The sequence below is a fragment of the Pholis gunnellus genome (genome assembly GCF_910591455.1).
Source record: "Pholis gunnellus genome assembly, chromosome: 20".
NCBI lineage: Eukaryota > Metazoa > Chordata > Actinopteri > Perciformes > Pholidae > Pholis > Pholis gunnellus.
Window position 1 is genome coordinate 4,859,298 of NC_136547.1, and position 14,532 is coordinate 4,873,829.

The following is a 14,532-nucleotide window of genomic DNA, read 5'->3' on the forward strand; positions in this document are numbered from 1 at the left end:
CAGTATTTAAGGTAAGATTGCCTGATAAGTTTGCTTTCATAAAGTCCTCGTAGAACTGATGTCATGTCCTGCCTTTATGAAGTGGTGCACATCTGAGGTCATCATTCTACTTATATTTGGGAGCACACATTTAGTGTGTACGTGCACCTTTTTCTGTTACGGCAGTACAATGAGACATTCATTAACAGGCAGCAAACTATCGTGAATTATTATTGTATTTAAATGTTGATTTGCAAGTCAAGATCGTGTATTTATTTTGAAGGTGGGACAATATTGACTAAAATCTATAATCTCAATACATTCTCCTATTTATCTTTATAACAACATAAATAATATAAAAATGTTCCTGATTATTCAGTGAAAGCTTAGTTTATACTGTGGTCATCTGACCACAGTATAAACTAAGCTTTCACTGAATAATCAGGAACATTAAAAGGATGTTGTAATTGTTCTGAGTCCATTTATAAGAGCTAGATATCATATATGTATTGAAGATTGTGATGGGTACATTTATTTTAGTTTGCTATTCTATAGATGTATTTTCCAGCCCTGGCCTCAGCTAAATTGAGCAATTGATCAATGCAACAAATGATTTGATATGATTGAACCTTCTGTTGTTGTTGTGGCAGATCATAGTGGTTGCTAATTAGATTGTAGCTGTACTCAAGTAGTTGATGCCAGTGGGACAGCTTTATGCTGATTGTAAAAGAGGAGGCTGAATGTTTGGTGCATAAATAGATCTGTTACACGCTGATTAACTTAGCAGTAGACTCAACTCTGGGACACGTGAGCACAAGTCCAAGTGCTGCTTCACAGATTCTAAGTGCATCACAAATAACATGAAGTGCTTGTTAGAACCTGCGTGCACGTAGCGCCAGATTGGTTGATTTTCTTTCCCTCTGCAGGCTGCCCCATGTCGGAGTGGAGCGTCTGGTCTCAGTGCTCCTGTGCGTCTCAGAGGCAGCTGCGCTACCGCGTAGCTCTCTCCCCAGCCACCAGGGGGCAACAGTGCACTCCTGTTGAAACACAGAGCAGGACATGCAGTCTCAGTCAATGTGATGGTGAGGTAACACCTTGGTGTAAACAAAAGAAAAGGGGCAAGTGGGGAAAAAAATGAACTTAAGAACAGGAGAAAAAGGGTTCTGCCAATGTTATCTTTCTATTTTCCCTAAAACAATCATCTGGGATACAGGTGGGAAAAGAGTTTTTCCAGGATCATTCATGTAAGTTACTTTTTTCCATGTGTGAAAACAGGTGGAGAAAAGTTTAGGCTGGTGAGATTTCTGAGATCTGAGTGTTTGTTGTTGTAATATTCCCTTCACAAGATCCTGAAGTGTACCACTGCCCCATGTTCTAAATAGGAATATAAGCGTGCATGTTTTCTTCCAGGTGAGTTTTAATATACATAACTTGCTAACACACTACAAATGTACCTAAGTGCACGGAGAAAAGCATGAATGCTTTTTTTTTAACAGTTTTCACAGATGAAAAAAAGTTACTTAGACAAATTATTCTGGAAAACATTTTCTTCTCCTGGTCAAACTTTTCCCACCCTTCTTATAGAGATGATTCTGAATTAGGAACTTAACAAGATTATTATTTTCATCTGTTCTTATGTCATAAACACTGAAGGGAAAACAATTTTGATCAGACTTATAAAATGGATGAGCAGAATGTATTTCTGACTGGCCTCCCAATGCTTCTGTACACATGAAATCAATCAACACCTTTTCACTGTCAGAAGGGGTTTGATCGATTACAAGCATATGATTGTGTGCACGTTGGATTTTGTGCATATTTACAATGTACACAATCTACTTCATGTTTCTTTACTTGTGTTTGTAGATTGCAAAGCCCCGTTTGTGTACTCGGCGTGCGGCGCGCCCTGTGAGAAGCAGTGTGCACTGCAGGGCGATGGAGATGTGTGTGTAGGAGTCCAGGAGTGTACACCTGGCTGCTACTGCCCACAGGTGATCATTTCATTCGCCACTGTGTTTCAAATCAACACTCACACTCACACTGTTTAACTCGCAGAAAAGCAAAAATCATTCCAGTTATGTCAAAAGGTGAAAAATTGTCCTCGGTGTGTTCACGTTTCTGAAAGTGAGCACAGCAGGTGAGACTCATCCTGATACTGTGGAGGTAAAGGTCAATGAGAAGAGAGTCCAAAATATTCTGTCTGGTCCGTTCCGCTCCAGTCCTGCATACTGCTGGACTGTCTGTGTGTGTGTCTGTGTGAGACCACAGCAGAGATATATCGGCATGAGTTTGGAAAGTGAAATATGTTGTGCTACATATCGCTGTCAATACATCACCTTGATATGAGTTGTGATGACAATTTTCTGATGTTGTTTGGGCCAGTTTAGGAGCATCCAGCTTTGATTTATTGCAAATATTCCTCTCTGATGGACTGATGATACGCACATACAGCAGCAGTGAGGAGAGATACTGAAATATGGAACAGAAAGCAGATCACTAGAGGTGTAGAAGAAGCCGGTTACCATAAGTCATTTCACAATCGCCGTTGAATACTTAGGCCTGCAATAACAGATTTTTCTTGGCAGTGAAAACAAGTTATGGCCACACAAGGTTGCCGTGGCAAACATTTATTATTTACACATCCAGCAACAACATTTTCATTTGGAGATGTGTTGATGTCCACCTGAAGAATGTCTTTTACCTCTTTAGTTTTTTGTCTCCACCAACTCCTGAGGGAAATATCTGGCTCTTTAGCTTATATATAAAACAGTGAACAACTATTACTGCATCAGCTCTTGTTTTCAATCACGTGTTTTCCCTTCCAGGGCCTGCTGCAGCAGAATGGTAGCTGTGTTCCTGCAGAGCAGTGTGGCTGCGTCCACCTGCAGCAGCAAGCTTCAGGCCAACCACCCACACCTGTCACTGTCCCTCAGGGGGCCACGGTCACCATAGGCTGCAGTACCTGGTTAGACCCTGACTGTTACAAACATATGGAGCTACGGCAGAGGGACTCATGTTTTCTGTGTCGGTCCCCCTGTGACACCAAAGTAGTTTTCCACTTTTATAAGACAGACCGATCGAGAAACAGTGTCTGTTTGTCTGGGATCTATGACTCAGTTTGACATGTTGTGATTCTAATCTGTTTGTTGGCTGTTCTGTCCTCCAGCCTTTGCCATGATGGAACTTTGCAGTGTGACACGAGAGAGTGTGAAGGTAAGAAAGCAGGGCAATGACAGTAATGTATGGAGCTCCTGGTTGAATGATGCAATCATCCTGCTTTTCCTTTCCTTCTTTCAGTCATCCTCAGCGAGTGGTCAGAGTGGACTCCCTGTTCTCCCTGTGTACCCTCTTCCTCCCTGCAACACAGCAACTCCCAAGCAGTAGTCACCAGTAGCAGTAGGATGGTCTCAACCCAGAGGCGTTTCCGGGCCTGTTTGGACCTGGATTCGGGTCTCCCGGTCTCTAAAGAGGAAGAGGAGAGCCAATGTCCAGGACCTCTGGTGGAGGAGAGGCTCTGTCCAGATGCCAACCTCTGCAGAGGTAACGGCGTCCTTTTTCTTACTCCAGAATGGCAGTCAGTTCCTCAGTCTGCCTTTCTCAAGCTCCAGTTGCTCCTCTAACTCCAAAGTGAGGGACAGTAGTGGGACGGTTTTTGCTCCAACCGAGTTCCCCTCAGCATGTGGCAGCAGTTTGATACTTTGCTCCCATCAAAAGATTGTATGCAAACAACGCAGGGAAGGAGTCGGAGCTAGACAAGCATCACATCATAGAAAAAAGGAATCACAAAGCGGGTCAGAGAGTGTGATTTCTCTCGGCAGGAGAGGGAAATACTTTCATGCCAAAAAACTGCGTGAGTGGAATGCAATGCAAATTATTATTTGATCAGCAACATGGAAATTCAAAGTGCTTTACATAAGACATAAAAGGGCGTCAAGACAAGTTTTATAAGAGACACAAGCCAGTATAAAAAGATTTTAGAAATATAATGAAAGTTAATATTTTATAAAATAGACCAAGAAGAAGAAAAACACTACAGCGCAGTTAAACTCCACTGACAGATGTGAATAAATGGAGAGATTCAGCTAGAGAGACATGAGAGAAAGACACAATTACAGTAGCTGAGCCTTTTAAAGATAACCCGTTTAGGTACTTCTAAATCCTGCTGAAACGTAAGTTAATCTTACAGTTGCTTGATGACCTGGTGATATGGTCACGTAAATCTGTGTGTCGTTCACATAACTGTGGTCGGACGCTTTGTTGTCCACAATCTGAGCTAGTGGGAGTTGATTGGAGAGGTTGAACAGAGGAGGCCCGGGAATGGAGCCTCGGTTCACTCAGATGAGTAATTACAGATAGACAAGCCGTCTCCATCCTGCAAGTCAGATTAAGAAAGTGCCAGTTTGCAATATATGGTTTGTGGAGCATTCAAAACAGGAAAAAAAAATTAAAAGTGTGGGGACAAGTTTCCATTGTTGTTCACTGAATATTTATTGTGTCAGTTCACTGCTGTCGCTTAAGATTAATAGTCACCATCAGTAGATGGTTTTAGTGCTTGCGATTGGTTTACACAGTGAAAAATGACAATGTGCATCCTCTCCACTCTATTTTCATTATTTCCCAAAGGAGTGGAAATGGAAAAAGGAAGCGTTTAATGTCACTGTCTCTGTGGAGCACTGTAAGGTTGATTTAGTGTTGTGTGTGTGCAATGAATGAGTCAACTCCGCCATCCCTCCATTCTTCTCTGGCCCCTCCCCTTTGGTTATGAATGGGAATGTCTCTGAATTACCACCATGCTCAATGAACCTTAGGTTTGATTTGCATGTCAAACATTTGAAATCTTACACTTCATCATAGTCCAGATATCTTAAACTGCTAAGGCAGGTTTCATTGACTATGACTGAAAAGAACAAACTCTTATCTCTAACATATAAATCAGACGTCTTATGGCTCAAGTACGCTTGTACATAAGTCCATAAACAGTAAGCACGCTTTTGTTGTCGCGGAGGATGATTACAACAATTACATCTATTACAGCGGCTGTCGTGATAATTACGGTCATTTAAATTAGGACGAGAGCAGAGTTGTTGGTGGTTGATGATAATCAGTCTACCCCTTCCAGATCTGTGTCAGTGGAGTGTCTGGAGCGCCTGGACGGCCTGCGCGCAGCCTTGCAGCGGCGGAGTCAGGCAGCGCTACAGATGGCCCGTGGCCTCTCCTCCAGGACCCCGCTGCAAGAGCCAACAGACGCAGAGCCAGAGCTGCAACACGGGACTCTGCCCAGGTACAGATATTTACATTACATACGTATCATCACAAACTGGGTTCAGATCGTTTATTGCAAAGACTTTTGTTGCATGCCAATTGAATCTTCCCAATCCCTCTCTAACAATGACAAAAAGTGCCACAAAGTCACTTTCTTTGGCACATGCAGTGAGCTTTGCTCCTCTTTATTGATGAAGAGTGGGAAAGATTGATTTTCTGTGTCTTGCAGGTGAGCGCTGTGAGGATAGGGGGCGGATTTACCAGGAGAGCTGTGCCAATCAATGTCCTCGCAGCTGCACTGACTTATGGGAGCATGTGCAGTGTCTCCAGGGAGCATGTCACCCAGGTCATCTTTGACTTCTAGCATTAACAGTAGCTTAGAAGAGAGGAATATTTTGTCTTTCTCTATTTTGACATTTCATTTCTCAGGTTGTCGGTGTCCGAAGGGACATTTGCTGCAGGACGGCAACTGTGTGCCAGTGACAGAGTGTCGCTGTGGTATCCCATCAGGCAATGGGACGCTGGAGTTCATCCCTGAAGAGGAGCTTTCCGTGGACTGTAACACCTGGTGGGAACAGCTTTGTGTCAATTTTATTTTTAGATATGAAAAGTCAAATTTACATATACGCCTGTAGAAAACTGTGTCCAAATTGGTGTATAATATTAGGAGAGGATGTCTCACATTAAGAGCAGACTTTCAGACTTAAAAGGAATTCGGGGGTTGGTATATTTGTCTCCAGAGTACAGATATTTCTAGCAGGAGATACAGCTTTTATCTCACCTCTCCAAACACCCCTTCATCTGTGTGTCACACAGTGTGTGTGAGAACGGCACTCTGGTGTGCACCAAGCTTCAGTGCCCGGTTTATGAGCCCTGGAGCCCATGGAGCTCCTGCTCAGCCTCCTGTGGACACGGCCAGATGACAAGGACACGCCTTTGCCGGGACCTGGAGGGCGGTCCTTCCTGTGCTGACACCACGCAGACGGAGAGCTGCGGTCTGCCATCATGTCCAGGTTTGACATGGAGCAAGTACCCACACTAGTTAACTTAGTGTTAAAGGGGCACATTTAAAGCTTTCTGTGTTATCACCTGTCAGTTCTCCACCTGTGTCCTCCCTCTCCCTCTCTCTCTCTCTGCAGCGGGATGTCTGTTGAGCGAGTGGTCACCCTGGACTGAGTGCAGCGCCACGTGTGGCGGCGGGTCGACGGTGCGGAACAAGACGGTCCTCAGAGAGCCAGAGCCCGGTGGGACGGCCTGTGTTGGACCACTTGAACAGCACACCGTCTGTAACACCAACAGCTGCCTGCCTGGTAAACACACACAAACACACACATGGCTGAATATATTTCTACCAAGCAATATAATTCCTGAAGTCGCTTAAATTGAGTGGTTGCCAAGCAACTCCAAAGAACCTTAATGAGTGGTATTTTAAGTTAGTTTATTCATAGCGGTATGCAGTCAGAGGTGTGACCTCAGATGTGGCTGAGACAGCCTGTTATGAAGACATAGGCTGGAGCGTGTGCAGAGAGAAAAATCACACACACGTCTGCATATCTATATATATCTATGAGACATGGATGTAATTCCGTGTGCGTTTATTTGTCTGTGTGTTGCAGAGTGTCCTAGCGGGCAGGTGTTTAGTGACTGTTCAGGTTCCTGTCCATATTCCTGTGAGGACCTGTGGTCACACACTCAGTGTTTATCTGGACCCTGCACCCCTGGGTGCAGCTGCTCTCCTGGACAGGTCTGGACAACCTGTGTGTGCGCGTGAAATGGGATAGCTGTGATATGTGATGGAACTTAATCTTACCCCCGATAAGGTTGTGATTCGTCCTCGTCTCACCGTGTCCCTCATACTGCAGGTGTTGCGTGAAGGCTCCTGTGTGTCCCACGCCGACTGTCCCTGTTCACCGCTGTCCCTGCCGACCGGTCTCCAGCGCTGGAATGCCAGCGCTGAGATCACAGAAACTCGGCTGCCACCTGGAACGGCCATCCAGCACCTCTGCAACACATGGTAATCCACCACACACGGTTTCATCCATTCATTCACCAACCATTCGTTTCTTAAGCCAGCAGGTCTGTAGAGTCATGGCGTGGCTTTGAGTGTCCTAGTCCAGAGGCTGGCCCCTCTGAATGATATAGAGGAGGGTCCTTAAGGGAGTCAAATTACAGGTGAACCTGTACCTCCTCTCAGAATGAGAGTTTAGTCAAATATTTTAAACCTTAGGACCATGTTTTCATTGAAACACATGTTCAGCATCTGATTGATGTTAAATCAGTTCATGAAATTTAAATCTCCATGTGATTCACAACATATTCTGGCTGCAACCAAGATCAAACTGTACTTTATTTGCATTATTTACACCTTGTTGCAGTTTTTGTGAGTAGTAATGCATGTTTTGTCTAAAAAATGCTTCACCTTGACTGCAAATGGTGTCTAAAGGGCAAAACCAGGAGATTGTTGTGGGGAAGAGAAACTGTTAATAAACCCGACTCATAAATATCTTCCTGGCTGCACACAAAGGTGAGCACAACATTTAAAAAGTCTGCGTTTACCAGCACCACACTGAGTGAATGGGGAATTATGGCTGTGTGCGTTCAGTAAACTTGAACTTGACTTCCATGACTCATGCTCATGATGATTTATATATTCTTTTTATTGAGACATTTGTACTGAGATGTGTTAAATAGTTCTTCATCAGCATTGCCTCTGTTTTATGTCCTTTTGCCTCTTAATCAATTGGCACATTTGTAACAATGGCTGTGCAATCTAATTGTCCTCCCAGTGTCCCGACAATAATTCGCCTCATTAATAATTTTAGGTATGTGATATATGTAATACAGAGTCTATCATCATTTCCCAAGAGAATCCTGCAGTATTACTTGTGTCTTTACAGCTTAATTAAAAACATGTTTTCATAAAATCAATTCTTGTCTGTATTTGAGCGATCTCATAATCTAGGTCTTTGGTTTGTACCATCTTGGTACAGTATACGACTATAACTATTCTTTATTGAATATCTTTCATTTCCTCGATAGCAACTGTTATATTGACTTATTTTATTCATTCATCCAGCTGTTGCTTTTACACGCCAATCACTTTACAATAATCTCCTTCAGTGAAACATTTCCCCCATAATATCATAATAATCATTGTTAAGAAGTGTCATTAGTATACTATGTAAAAGTCCTCACACCTAAACAGGTTGTCTGTCTAACCTATATGACTGTTAAAATAATTGATATGTTTTCTGATCTACCACTGTGGTTAAAGTTAGATTAAGTTCAGGCGACTAAAACTACTTGGTTCATGTTTTTACAGCACAGAACCTAAAATACGTCTTTGGACATGACAGAACAAATTAAAGTCCTATAAAAACAACATATGTATTCCATTTTACTGAAGTACAAGTGAAAGCCTTTGACCAAAGGATGTGCAACCATATGCACAGGGGTTCATGGGTCGTGTGGTTTTAACTTTGATAACCACTATAGCAAAGATTTCTCTTTCCCAGCTCGTCAAAACCCGACTCTTCAGTGCCCGACGCTCTGAGGCATTAAGCATCTGTATGAGACGCACCAAGCTTTCAACTAACTCCAATGTAAACCCCCCAGCGTCATTATTAGACGGTCAGAGCAACAGACGAGGTATAAAGAGGGAGGAAGTCTGCACAAGGCGGGATGAACACACAGGGGACGTTTATGTTTGTGTCTCGTGTGAAACCAAGTCAACGTTGACTTATTTACGGTACTTTTGTTACGTTACGTACGTACTTAAGTTATCCCAGTTAGGTAACAAACCTTGTTGTTTTACCTTAAACCACACCCTTTTACTAAGCCTAACCCAGCAAACGCCCACAATCAGTTGACCGAGTTAAAGTAAGAATGTGAGAATGTGATGCTTAAGCACAAGCGCTCCTGTACCACTGTCAGGTTGCCCGTGGTCTGATTCATTTGTGGTAAATGTCCCACAATATCCCAAGGACACTTAAAAATGCAAATGAAATCAAAATCCCACTGGAATCATCTCTGAGGTCATTTTTGAAAGTGTTGTGGAACATCGGCAGAGTTGAATTTCCTTCATACAGTCAACATCAATCCAGTTTGGTACTGCGATATCTGCTGTAATAGATAGTCTGGCATGCAGCAGACATGCTGTAAGTCATCTCGTCTTCCTCACAGTGAGTTTGATACTCATTCAATAAGCTGGTGCTCACATGTGTGACGTGACGATTGCTTTTGGAGTATCAGTGTTCAATAATCTCCTCTTTTATTTCACTCCTCTGATTCCTCTCTCTCCAGTGTGTGCCAAAGAGGAGTGTTCAACTGCACCGCCGAGCTCTGTGATGGTGAGTGATGCTCGGTCCCAGCTCTTCTTACCCAAACGCATGTCTCGCATTTCATTGGGCCCCTGTCTTTTAGCAGCGAAAGCACCGGCAACAACAACAATAATCTTTGGTTGAACCGTCAGGGTCGTGATAGATATGTCAACCTATCTATAGTCGGTAACAGCTGCTGAAACAGTTGGCTCAAATACCTGAGCGACAGTCGCATCAATCACAGCACGCAAAGGCCATTACGGGGTTTTTGTTAGATACACACGTGATACCATCTTGAGCTAGCGGGGGGGGGATGAAAGATAACGTGGAGCAGAGTGTCGCAAAGAGCAACCTTTCATATCCTCACAAGAGACTTGAATGTGTCTTTTTCATCGGTCATCATTTGATCAGCGGCGCCTCCTCTCTCCTCTGGATTTGGTCGTCGTGAATGAGAGCAGTTCTCATATTTTGGGAACTGTTGATCGTGAGAACGATTTTACTAAACACCTCCACGATAGATATTTGGGAAACACACTCTGGCGAGAACAGTGATAATTGTTGGCTCCCACAGCGTTCAATAGAACTTAAATTTAGGTTTGAAACACAGTAAGTGCCCGTGGTAATGGGAGCACAATCAGCTCAATATCAAGGGTCTTTTTTTAACACTGATTCTCACTCAGCTTGATATCCAACAGTTATCAGTGCAAATGTACAAAGTTACAATCATAACTCAGTAACACACATATAATTAAATAGAATATGAAATCAATTAAATAACATTGCCTTTTCAATCACAGAGACAAATTCCTTTTATGTGTAACGTACTTGTCAATAAACAGTTTCTGATTCTGACTCTGAAGCAACAGAAAGTAGTCCCCTGGCAGGCTGATGTAGTGAGTCTCCAGCTATCATATCGTGTCTGTTAATGAGTACACAGTATGTGCAGTTGGTAAACTTACTGACACGAACCATCTTCTCACATGTGCTACTCCTTTTCTAAAGTGCACGTAAGCTAAATCAAAAGTAAGACACATTCTCACATTAAACCGCTGAGCGTGCATGATTTCAGCAGGTCAATCAGCCAGCGAGTGGACCAGTAAGAAGATCCACATTCACTGCAGCAGGGTTTTTTTATTAGGTTATTTCTGTTGAATTAAAGTGTTTTGGGAGAGCTCACTTTGTTCTTGTCCTTTAACACAACAACAAGTTCTGTTTCTTCTTAAGAGAAGGAATGATACAAACCTGCTTTTTGTGTGAGATTTATTTTTTTAAAGGGACCTCTGAACCCAAATCTCAAAATATTGCAAGCTTCCTTTGTCTAGAATTCTACACATGAATGAAAATATTGTATGTAATCTAATGTTGACATTGTGGGTTTTGTTCCGTTGCCTATTTCAGCATTGTTTCTAGTCGGTGGTGCCGTTTACAAATGGCTTTCTTAAAAAGCATTGTGGGGACAATATGTGTGACTGAAGTTTCATTTGGGCGAGCTGAGGAAGAGCGCTCAGATGGCAATTATTTTCCATGTGCTGCTTGCTGCTGCAGGTAAATGAATGTGAGACCTCACACTGAGCTAAGTGTGATTATGTTCTTCTCACATCCCCTCCAGTGCACTGCGAGTGGGCCAGCTGGTCCCAGTGGAGTCCCTGCTCAGCGAGCTGTGGCACGGGGCAACAGAGCTCCACCAGAATCATCCTGCAGCCCAGCCGGTACGGAGGGGCCCCGTGTGAGGGCCCCGAGCACCGCACCAAGACCTGCATGGCTCCCGACTGTGGTGAGTGAGAAGAGAGGAGATGGGGATGTTTTGTTTATCTTTGTGGGGAATAAACTGCAACTCAGATCACAGGTGAATATTGTAACAGTTCATTAAAAGAGCGTCTTACTCAGAGCTTGTCATATCAAGCAGAACTTTATTTTTCCCCAGAGGGGCAACTGGTTTGAGCAGCAGTGAAAATAGAAAATCAAAAACACAGACAAGGCAATTAAATGCAACTTTTCATTAAGCGGAAACAAGAAGGTAAGGACAGAGTCATCAGGGACCTGTCAACATCAAACTTAGCCAGCTCCCTCAGACAAAACAAGAGGAGCTGCTGGCTTTTTTTCTTCCAGTCACAGCTCAGCTCATCATCTTATCGATTATAATGCCTCAAGTGCTTGTGCTCTTCAATGATTTCAACATCCTGACCGTTTAATTGTAGTGTTGACAGGGTCGGAGTGTTGACATCCAAAATCAATTCTCTCTGTCTTTGTCACATTTAATTCCAAAAAAGGCTTCTTGACGGAAAGAAATAATCTGTGACAGGACCGACAACTCCACCTTCTTCTCACTAGAACAGTATCGTCTGCACATGTGTGTCCTGGAGCTGGTTTGTCCTAGTTCCATAAGTATCATGAGGACGAGCGTAAGATCAGCCTGTTATTTCATGCTAGCATAACCCTATTTGAGTGTTTAGCTTGCAGGTTCGTATATTCAAACAGTTCATTTTTCACTTTAACGTTACAAGAAGAAAGACCACAGGATGAGGACTAACAAGCATACGGTCACCACTAGTTGGCCGTGCAAGTGGAACTATTAGACTGCAAGCTGAGTCCTGCACTCTCACTACAGCCCCGTCTACTTGAGAATGTAGAGAAACCCAAAGGTTGACAGGCCTACCGTGTCTAGTTAACTTGCTGCGCTGTAATTGGACAACAGACGTTTGGGGGAAGGGTTTAGTAAAGGGTGAATTGGTGTTGATGTTATTTACTGTGGTTATGAATTGTTTTTAATAAGTTGAACATAATTTGTATGCCACAGTAAGAGAGAGAAACGCAAAATGAAAGTGTCTGATTGATGCTGTACCTTGATGCAGTTTTCTGTCCACGCCCCCTTGTGATTCCTGTACTCCCTTTCTCCCACCAATGTATCATCATGAGACTCCTCTTTGTCAAATACCCCCCTCCATCCTACCGTCTTCCTGTCTCACCTCTCCTCCTCCTCTTCCTCCCCCTGCAGCATGTCCTGACGGGGAGCAGTGGAGGAGGAGCGCGTCGGAAGAGCTTATGCTGTGCGAGCGGAGCTGCCGGGACATTTACTCCTCCTCTCCCGTCAACTGCAGCCACTCCGCCGAGGGCTGCGTGTGCCGGGAGGGGCTCTACCGCGACGCCGGGGGCCTTTGTGTCATCCCCGCCCTCTGCCCCTGCCATGACCAGGGCATCCAGCGGGAGGTACACACTCACACACACACACACACACACTGGCTTACACCAGCTGACTCTGCAGCTTGTAGCCATTGTTCCTGCCTCATTGTGCGGCGCTTCTGAACCTTACCATTGGCGTTGCGTTTACGTTCCCTCCAATTCACTCCCATTGTGTTATTTACTCATAATGAAGGGCCCATTAGAAGATGAGTGACATGCCCCGTGGGCCACACTACACCACAGTGCCTCTCCAGCCCTCAGCCTCATCAATTATGCAGGAAGTGCCGTAGAAAGCCAGCGTTGGGACCTCGACTGGGCAAGCCTGCCAGCAATTATTTATGAAAGAGGGGATATTATAGGATTATAAGAATTAATCGTACACTGACAAGAGGTCATGCCCCCCCTTGATATTTCTTCTTCAGGCCTTTCATTCTCTCTTTCTCTCTTTCTCTCCTTTCCCATACCTCAGATTTATTCCTCACCAGTCCCTCTTCTGCTTTCATTACCAAATTCGTGTTCAATCTCTCACTTTCTCCATCCTTTTTCTTTTTTCTTACCTTTTCTCCCTTCATCTCTGTCATTCTTCTTATCTGTCGCTTTCTTTCTTTCTTTCTACCTCACCACACTGTTTCTCTCTCTCTGTCTGCCAGCTGGGGATGATTAATGTCCATATAAAGAGCCTCTATGATTTTCTAATCAACTACCTCAAATGGTCCGGTGTGAGCCACAATGGCACTCCCTAGTTGGTGCCTTTGTACGGGTAAAAACTGAGTATTGTTAATGATTTCTATAGCTAACGCATACATAGAAGAAAATACACTGTATAATGTAGTCTGTATAATGCGTTGCCATAATTACAGCATCATACGGCCTCCACAACCTAAATTATGCACGAGGGTGCAGCCAGAGCTTTAGTGGTTTCGCTGAAGATATAGATCCTGAGTGGTGACCAGCTGCACTTTATCAAACCTGCATTTTGAAAGTCTAGCAAGTGAATATAAGTGAATATCGTGTGTGTGTGTGTGTGTGTGTGTGTGTGTGTGAGCCAGGCAGGATCAGAGTGGGAGGACGGCTGTCTGTCGTGTCGCTGTGTCAACGCGAAAAAACTGTGCCAGTTTAGATGTCCAGCACTCCACTGTGATGAGGTGAGACACACACTGACACTCATTGCCAAACTGACATCTGTCTGACTGTGTATTTGTACTTGAATTGAATTGAATTAAGTGACTATCTTTGGCTTATCCTAAATACCAGAAAAATCAAGATACTTTATTGGATTAAGGAAGAAATCCTGTGAATGTTGCGTTAAAGATGTCTTTCTTGCATCATTGTTCTTACTGGCCGAGACATTAACGGGAGAGCTCGCTCAGTAGGAACGGTATAACAAAATCTCCTCCAGCTGAGAAATGGTTTCATATACCAGCAGTTCGTACAACAGAGGTAGTTATTTAGCTGGGTTTTATTTACTCAGTTAATCTCTCTGAGATCAAGCTATCCTAAAAACACATCACATGTACTGTACTTATATGCAATACCATAACAAGACAATTCAGTCCCCCAAACATCATCTCACAGAGACATGGACTCGTACAAAAGTAGTACAGGATCGCAACGTTGTTGTGTTACACGTCACCCCAGCATGGGTTAGTCGTAGTGAGTCCATCACTTGCCGCATGTCCCTTTATACGGAAGTAGCCTTCTACATTCTTTGCAACAGCAGCCGTATGAAAAAGCAATGGTCTCTGCGCTGACCATCCTGCTACACGCTATTCAGTCATTCAACGGGAATGTC

At 43.7% G+C, this 14,532-nt stretch overlaps 1 protein-coding gene across 1 annotated transcript in view; it reads left to right on the top strand.

Moving 5' to 3' along the window:
• The window catches only part of sspo (SCO-spondin), a gene marked incomplete at both ends in the record, with an annotated part of 79,563 nt that overhangs the window by 53,318 nt on the left and 11,713 nt on the right, over positions 1–14,532 (top strand). The window contains 16 exons of the mRNA XM_079181120.1: positions 906–1,061; positions 1,846–1,970; positions 2,805–2,944; positions 3,146–3,192; positions 3,277–3,519; positions 5,099–5,260; positions 5,471–5,587; positions 5,671–5,809; positions 6,058–6,254; positions 6,381–6,551; positions 6,858–6,985; positions 7,104–7,255; positions 9,544–9,590; positions 11,170–11,334; positions 12,556–12,767; positions 13,790–13,885. Of these exons, the coding sequence (XP_079037246.1) occupies positions 906–1,061; positions 1,846–1,970; positions 2,805–2,944; positions 3,146–3,192; positions 3,277–3,519; positions 5,099–5,260; positions 5,471–5,587; positions 5,671–5,809; positions 6,058–6,254; positions 6,381–6,551; positions 6,858–6,985; positions 7,104–7,255; positions 9,544–9,590; positions 11,170–11,334; positions 12,556–12,767; positions 13,790–13,885 (2,297 nt within the window). The remainder of the gene's footprint in view (positions 1–905; positions 1,062–1,845; positions 1,971–2,804; positions 2,945–3,145; positions 3,193–3,276; positions 3,520–5,098; positions 5,261–5,470; positions 5,588–5,670; positions 5,810–6,057; positions 6,255–6,380; positions 6,552–6,857; positions 6,986–7,103; positions 7,256–9,543; positions 9,591–11,169; positions 11,335–12,555; positions 12,768–13,789; positions 13,886–14,532) is intronic.